The sequence below is a fragment of the Nyctibius grandis genome, chromosome 4, assembly GCF_013368605.1.
Source record: "Nyctibius grandis isolate bNycGra1 chromosome 4, bNycGra1.pri, whole genome shotgun sequence".
Lineage (NCBI taxonomy): Eukaryota > Metazoa > Chordata > Aves > Nyctibiiformes > Nyctibiidae > Nyctibius > Nyctibius grandis.
Genome location: NC_090661.1, coordinates 10323164 through 10331782, shown reverse-complemented (window position 1 = coordinate 10331782; position 8619 = coordinate 10323164). Strand labels below are relative to the sequence as shown.

The following is an 8619-nucleotide window of genomic DNA, read 5'->3' as shown; positions in this document are numbered from 1 at the left end:
TTCTGTTCATTCCAACACTGAGAATTCCTTGGTCCTCATACTAAGCGGTCAAAACATCTTACTGCAATAATTCAGCCTGATTTTATCATCTCTCACTTCACAGTGGTTTCTGGCACTTTTAAAAAGCTCCCTGCAATGTATTTCACTGAAGAAAAGGGTGTCACTAAATCTAAACACAAAAGAGACCTACACACAATATATAGGCAACACCTATGTTTGCACACAAAACTTTTGGTTCTTACAAATTTCTGAGTATGTTTGTAGGCTGGTAGAACGAGAATACGCACTTCATAGTCACAGACAGGAACACACGTCACTAACTGTTCTCCAGCTCAAATAATATATAATTAAATTCAAACCCTCTCTTTGTACCTGCAAGAATCGCCTTACAGAAATGTAGTGCATACAGTATACCTGTGAGCACATGCGAGTTGGACATGCTTGCCAAAACGCAATGCCAAGGTTGATCTGGGGCCTCTTTCTTCGTGGCAGTTATGTTGAGGAACTATATTACTCACCTTGCCAGCATGAAAACAGATGTTTCCTTCATGCCTAACTAACATTTCCAACTATCAGCACTCTAGGCCCAGCTCCTAGTGAAACCTGTCAAGAGTTTTGTCATCGATCCCAGCAGACAGAGAGCAGCTCCTCTACCTGGCCTGTACAGAAAAAAAACAACAGGAGAACTTTTCACTAATCACCACCCCCATTAAGGCCAGAAAGCTCAAGTCCCTTCCCTTCTTCTGACCCGCAGAAGAAGTCATCTGAGTGGCTATATGGGAAACTCTGTATCATCTGTGTTAGTGAAGCCACAGTGCTTACTCAGAAAGAAGAGAAGGTATATTCTAATGGATATTAACAAGTTAGTAGGGAAAAAAAATCAGCAAGAATATTTTGGCCCTAAAGCACTTAAAAGCCTTCCTGATAAATCTCAAGAAGATAATGAATTACTTAGTACATGTTTTGAGCTTAATGGTCAAAACTGAAGGAACAGTTATCGTGAGAGCCTCAGACATTTTCTCAAGGGGTAAGAGAACTGTTAAATGTAGAAGCAAAGAAGCTACAAGTGCTAAATAACTAAAGTTGTCATATTTGCACTGAGGATGTCTGCTGAGGAAAGGAATCTCACTGTACCTAATTCTTGATTCCTTTTTTGATCAATAAAGACTGACTATTCAAGCTAAGACTAAGCTATTAGAGTAGTACTAAACTATTTTCAAATACATTTAACATTTTTTGGAGAAGGAAGGTTATAGCCATCGTTTGAGTCTGATCTTTCTCGTATTTCCCCCCAAAGCATACTAGTGCATCTCCACTGACTTACTCAGAAGCAAAGCTTTGAATATCTATTATGCACATTATAAGGAAAAGTTTTCTGCTCTGTACAATTATTTTTGTTGTTCTTCATTTCTGCTAAATAGCATTCAGTAAGAAAAGAAAATCTGAAACATAAGGTGTAAAGGGAGAGGGATTCTCTTCTATCCTAAGAGTCATAGGCACATAACAAACAAACAAAACCAAGTTGTTAAAGACTGTTCAAAGATGAGAAGTTGGAAATCAGTATTCTTAGTACTGATCTTTGCTGTGCCCCTAACCTGCTGCATGACATTGGTTAAGCCTTCAAGGCAGGGATAGTCTCTTCCCATGCATTTACATTACATCTAGCATATCAAGACTTCCAGGCTCTACTGTAATATAAATATACGTCATCATAATTTTCTTTAATGGTAGTCTATAGACGTACCTGCATTTTCAAAGCACTGCAGAGGGATTTACCCATGCAGCCCCCACTGATTTCACTGGAAGACAGTTTCCTCCTGACATACCCATTTGTAGTTTGGGTGTGTGCACATTAAAAAAGAAGCTACTGGAGAAAGTAGTCAAAGCAGTATAACCCAGCATCAGCGGCTTTATTATTTAAACAGACCACACCAGAGCCTTCCCAAATGGATCACACAAGCATGTGTGTATCACCACTGATGTGAAGCAAAGAATTACTCCAGAGTGTGTATGTCAATTGTACTGGTTGCATCTGGGGCATTCAGAAGCAAGACAGTACATATCAGATGCAAGAAACTGAAGGAAGTGGATCGAGAGTTCACAGAGCTTATAGCTTACAGAAGCAGATCAAGAGTTCATTACTCCTCTTACAAGTCACCTTTATCAAAAGTGCCAGGTCTTTTAGTTGCTTCAACAGAAAACCTGCAAGTAAGAAGTTTTCTCTCATGTCGAAAGCTGTTCAGATACAAACTGAACAACTTTCTTTCAAATGAAAGTCTAAGTCTACAAACTCTTTTGACTAAAGTCTGAATGCTCCTGCTAATAGAGAGGCAGTATTTCAAGCACTTCATTCTATGCATGCTAACTAGGGATGATTTGGTTATTCACAACATGATTTGGTTATTCACAACATGATTTGGTTATTCAGCTTTATACTTTCAGGAAAAACTAGGTACAAAAGAAAAGAGCATCTATAAGAAAGTGACTGGCAAGCTCAAGTAGCCCCTTCCACTATTCATGTATCTGCAAAGGTAAGCAAGCATTGCAGAAGTCTGCAGTATTAACAGTCACATTATGTCCTAGGACTTCATCAATGTTTGTTGAGACAAAATGTCAGAAAGCAGCAAGCATAAGGGACCAACAGCTAAACCTCACAAAATAAGATTAACAGGAACATAGGCAGAGGAGCCGTGAAAGCACCATTGGTGTTCAGCATCACAACAAAGAGTAACTTCTCCAGACAGTGATGGCTCAATAGATTACCAGTTGCAGCCTGCCTTTACTCATCTCACTGAGACTGTATTCTTTTGAACTGTAACCTCAGGAAAAATAAGTAAATTGTCCTGAGAGTGATCTAAAAAGTAAAAGCAACTTCACTGTGGAAAAAAAGAAAAATACCCTGAATCCGAATCCCTACACTTTTTCCATTTAAATACTTTTGAAATAAATGAATTCTCTGTCTCAAATACAGTTTTCTAAGACTTCCTCCACTTTCCCACTGAATGAATTATGGAAGCAAGAAATTAATTTTTATTTATTTGTTTTAGATTCAAAGTATTCGAGATAAAGTCTTGCATCTTTTTATTTATTAAAAATATCAGGGCTACAATTTCATTCTGGTAGCTCGACAAAAAAAAAGAAGAATAAAAAAAGAAACAGCTACCTCACTATCCAACCCTATAATGGGAAATGCTGTTCTTATCACAAAAGACTTGGTAATTTACTTGCATACCTCAATGAAAAGGAAGGAAGAGAAAGAATTTCACGTGAAATGCCAGAATACAGCCCATTTCCCATCACGCAGCCTTGTAATTCTTCTGCAGCAGGTAAAAATAAACTAGTCTATACCTGGGCTTGGACTTTTCAATACAGCCTAAAATGTTAAGCTCATAAATCTCCTTTTGGATGTTAGGCAGCTGTTAAAAGTATCATCAACTTTGAATTTTTGCAATTAATAAAACAACTCAAAGAAATACATGCCACGCAGTGATGCTCTGGATAGCAGTCTGCCAAGGAAGTTTGCGCTTCAGAAGCAGAGCCGGCTGACAGCTGTGCATTGATACAGCAGTACAGAAACAGCCTCTGGATTACAGAAGATCATGTTCATTACATTTTAAGCTTTAAATTGTGCAATATGCTTATTTCAGAAATTATAGAAGACCCCATATATCACTGCTTTATGGGGAAGGGTGTGAAGAGAGGAGCTGTTCTGCCCTCCAATTTGATATTTTAATGACACGGCCTCTCTGCACGTCACTGTTGAGGCTTGCAGGTTTGCAGGCACAGTCAACTGAAGCAGGAGATTTGACTTCACCAGGCAGGAGGAGATGTCTGAAGGAGCCTGTATGCCACTGCCTCCTATTGCCTCACCAGAGATGCAGAATATGTTGTCTGCTGCGTTTGCACTTTCATTTTATCATCGTCTGTAGTTGTTGAACTAATGCATACTTCCTCATCTCCTTTTCTCATGGAATAATTAAATGAAGGAGAGAAGGAGAGGAAGGAGGCAGAGCACTAGGCAGTCAAGTTCAGTGACTAATGGCACCAGAGTGAAGGAACCTGATTTGCTTTGTGACACTGCTGCTGCTTTCCTATATAACCTTAGGCGAGGCACTTGACTCCTTTATGCCATAGCATTCTTATCTGTAAAATGAGATCATAACACTACCTTCCTCTGTAAGATGCTTTGAGATCCTTGGAGAAAAGGCAGAGGGTTGCCTGCCTTCAGTTGCATTTTGGGATTCAGCATGGCAGGGCCCAAACTTTGCTTCAGAGAGGTGCTTATGTGCTTAAGCTCTCAAACTTTTGAAGCTTTGGTGGCATTTCCCTGAGTCTGCAGACAGCCTGAAACAAAATTCCTGAGGGCTGAACTTGAGATCTAACAATGTACATTTCTAATACCAGCTTTTTAACCACAAATGATACACGTACTCATCTGATAGGCTTATCCTACCAAAGTCAAGTGTTTGTCTATTTAATCTTACTACGTCCAACCAAAATGCCAACATCTTCGTTCTCTCTCTGGCAATGCTGCCTTGGGGGCTCCACTGGGGAGGCAGAGCCAGTTTTCCACACACAGAGATGTGGTCAAGGAAAGATGGAATGATTACCTTCCAATTTCATCGCACAAAGCCAGGCTTGGATGCTGGCTAGATACAGGCAGTCAGACAAGTTGGAGCAGCTTGACCTGTGGGGAGCATAAGATGTCTCTTCACATCACACCCTGCTCTTCCTGTATTGTTCTTTGCCAGAACAAAGTAGGTACAGACATTCCCATAGGAAATACATGTAAAGTGAGATCAAAACTAAACGGGAAAGGCAAGGAACCACCAGTAAAGGAATCAGACAATTTCTCACTGCCTTGTTAACCTCTTTGCTGCACCCGATTCTGCAGAAGACAACAAGGAATGGTCTGTTTTTCTTTCCAAGTTTCTGCCAGCCTGATGAGAGCAACAAGGTTTTTCTTTTCCTACTCTCCTAGAGGTTTTTTTTCCTCTTGGGCCTTTCAGAGGCAAAGCTGAATTGTACAGTCCTGTTTCACATCCCATTCCTGTTCAACACCCTATCACTCTGGGGCAGCGTGAGCTGTCAGGTTCGTCCCAGAGTCCTTATGACACCCTTTGTCAAGGCCATTTTGTCCTCTTACAGGACTGCCACTGCTGGGTCCACCTTCCTCTGCCCTGGAGCGAACAATGCTTTTAGGCATAATCAACACACTGAACAAAAAGACTGTGCACCTCAGGAATGATCTTCCATCAGCAGACGCTTCCCTCTATACAAAAAAAGCATAGCGATGTAGCGCTTCTGACACATCATGAGAGCAAAGTGACCTCATCAGTGACAAACTTTACCATTGGACAGGGATAAGCAACTTTAATGTAAGGCGGCTGGGGTGAGGAAATTCAGCCTGTTACTTGCACCCCTATCTTGTGTGCCCTTATTGCAACATGCAGTGGCCACATCGGTTTGGAATCGTTTAACCTGCAACAATACAGGAAAGGGACGTTACCAGCAGGCACATGATCCGCGTGATGTTCAGCTCCAGGAATGCTGGCATTCGGTGGTCGCTTAGCCCACTTCCTCACAGGACAGGAGGCCGCACAGCAGAAACCACCATTGTAATTAGCTGCCTTACGCAGCCAGAGCAGAAGGCAGGCTTTCCTCCCCAGGACTACTCCTTCCACGTAAATACACGAGAAGCTAGAGCAGCAGCTGCCCACGCTGAGCCTCTGTACTTCAGGGAAAAAGAGGATGTTAGGCTGCAGAATTGTTAACTCACTATTTTGTGTGCTCCAGCTTTGCTGTTTCAAACAGTAGAATTACAGTAGCTACAATGCCGTAACTCTGTTCCGTTCCACTGAGTGGAACACAAACCTTATTTACACAAAAATCCTCCCCAAACGGCACACCGATTGTATTGGCTCTAAAAATCCCCCAGAAGGTACAGATCAGCCTTCAAGTTTTAGGAAGTTTACTTCCCTTATAATCCTTTCTAGCCACACAGAAAAGCACAGGTCTGTGAACCCCCACGATGGAATCGCGCCATGAAAATCAGTGCCACAACCCTGCTTTTTATTACCATTTTTTACACCTTTTCATTTTAACTCGTGCTCGGAGACCGATCCTGTTCCCATCAAAGCACACAGCAAGCTTCCATTAAAATCTGGCTCAGCTAGTATTTTAATAACACTTAGACATTCCCGTCCTTTGCATATTTCATCTGCGGAGCGCTTTACAAACATGAATTTCCTAATTACAGGCGGATGATTTACTAAAACTGGAAATTCCTCACTAGTTCTGGCTTTCACTTTGAAGCTCCGGGGACTCGCTCTTGTCCCTCGGCACTTTGGAAGATCCCTCGACGCCGCTCGTTCGCGGCAGAGCAGAGGGGAAGACGCACAGACGACAGCGACCTGCCTTGAAGTTTCCGCGCCGGCGGATTTCTGCGCGGAGTGCCGGGGCGGCGCTGCCCGCAGGGGCGTGAGCCGCGGGGGGCGCCCACGTGGGGAGAGAAGAAAACCCGGCGGCGGCGGCGCCGGCACCCGGCAGAGCGCGGGCGGCCGCCGCGCCGGGCTCCGCACCGGGCCCCTCCCGGCGGACCGCCGCGCCGCGCCGGGCAGGAAGGGGTGGAGCGGCCGGCGGAGCGCACGGGCGGGGAGCCGCGGGCGGGGAGGCATCCCGGCCATGCTGAAGCTGGGCGGGCGGGAGGCGCCGCGCCTCCTCTGAGCGCTCCCCATGGAGCGGCTGCCCGGCCAGTCCTGAGCCGGCGGCCCCGGCCGGCCGACCGCCCACCCGCAGCCGCCCCCGATGGAGCCCGAGGAGCGGAAGATCTCGGTGTGGATCTGCCAGGAGGAGAAGCTGATCTCCGGGCTCTCCCGGCGGACCACCTGCTCGGACGTGGTGCGGGTGCTGCTGGAGGACAGCCACCACCGGCGGCAGCGGCCGGCGCTGCCCGAGCCCGGCGGCGGGATGCTGTCGGGGCCGCCGCACTCCTACTGCATCGTGGAGAAGTGGCGCGGCTTCGAGCGGATCCTGCCCAACAAGACGAAGATCCTGCGGCTCTGGGTGGCGTGGGGGGACGAGCAGGAGAACGTGCGCTTCGTGCTGGTGCGCAGCGAGGCTTCGCTGCCCAACGCGGGGCCGCGCAGCGCCGAGGCGCGGGTGGTGCTCAGCAAGGAGCGCCCCGGCCACGGCCTGGGGGCGGCCCGCGCCAGCCTGGCGCTCACGCAGGAGCGGCAGCGGCGGGTGGTGAGGAAAGCCTTCCGCAAGCTGGCCAAGATCAACAAGAAGCGGCAGCAGCCGCTGGCCCGGGAAGCCTCGTCGGCGGAGAGGATGGAGACGCTGGTGCACCTGGTGCTCTCGCAGGACCACACCATCCGGCAGCAGATCCAGCGGCTCCGCGAGCTGGACCGGGAGATCGACAGGTACGAGGCCAAGATCCACCTGGACCGCATGAAGCGGCACGGCGTTAACTACGTGCAGGACACCTACCTGGTGGGGGCCGGCGGCGGGGAGCCGGAGCCGGGCGGGGCGGCCCAGCCCGCCGCCGGCCGCCCCGAGGAGGACTACGCCAGGAAGTGCGAGGAGGTGCTGCAGCTGCAGGAGCAGCGGGCGCAGCAGGAGGAGCTGCTGGAGCACCTGGCCGCCGAGATCCAGGAGGAGCTCAACGAGCGCTGGATGAAGCGGCGGCGGGAGGAGCTGGAGCTGGCGGCGGGGCCCGGCCTGGCCGACACAGACTGCGACACCACGGAGCTGAGCGGCGGCGGCGGCGAGGGCGAGCTGCACCTGGAGCACGAACGGGTGAAGACCCAGCTGAGCACCAGCCTCTACATCGGCCTCAAGCTGAGCACGGACCTGGAGGCCGTCAAAACCGACCTGGACTACACGCAGCGGGCGTGGGAGGACAAGGAGCGGGAGCTGCAGCGGCTCCTGGACACGCTGGGCACCCTGGACGTGGCGGAGGCGCCGGTGGAGCCGCGCGGGGCGGCGGGCGGGGGGCGGCCGGCGGCGGGGGGCAGCGCGGCCGGCTGGGTGGAGCAGGCGCGGGCGCTGCGCAAGGACCGCGCCGACAACGACGAGGACTCGGACACGGGGCTGAGCTCCATGCACAGCCAGGACTCGGACTCGGTGCCCGTCTGCGAGTCCCTCGTCTAGCGCCCGCCCGCCGGGACGGGCCCCGCAGCGCCAGGGACAGCGGGCGGGCTCGGGCCTGGCTCGCAGCGGAACCGGGCACGGTACCGGGCGGTGCGGTCGCTGCCCGGTGCCCCCATCGCCCGCCGGGCAGCGCGGCGCAAGCTGGGCGGGCGGAGCGAGGCTGCCAGGGCAGAGGGTGGTGCGGGGCTGTGAGGGGTAGGCGAGAACGCTCCCGGTGCAGGAGGCAGTCGCACGGAGGAAACACTTTAATTTTAGCTCTTGAGTTTAAACTTGTTCTGACTAGTCATCCGCGGGCAGCGTTTAGGCTGGCTCGCCGGTCCTTTTATTTAAGGAAGAGAAACCCACAGCGTGTTGGTGTTTCGTTCGCGTTTGGGATTGCTCGCTCCTTAAATCCTGCCGCCTGCTTCCCTCCGAAGGTTTTCTTGCCGGGCCTTGTAACCCTACGATTCCCCACGATATCCCCCC

General features: G+C 49.6%; 1 protein-coding gene across 1 annotated transcript; it reads left to right on the top strand.

The window, feature by feature from the left end:
• The first annotated feature begins 6807 nt into the window (after positions 1 to 6807).
• Positions 6808 to 8154, top strand: RASSF10 (Ras association domain family member 10). The gene has a single exon (XM_068399972.1). The coding sequence runs from the start codon at positions 6808 to 6810 to the stop codon at positions 8152 to 8154; it is 1347 nt and encodes a 448-aa protein (XP_068256073.1).
• The last annotated feature ends 465 nt before the right edge of the window (positions 8155 to 8619 follow it).

Coding starts and splice junctions, on each gene's coding strand:
- RASSF10 (XM_068399972.1), top strand. CDS start 6,808: ATGGAGCCCGAGGAGCGGAAGATCTCGGTGTGGATCTGCCAGGAGGAG.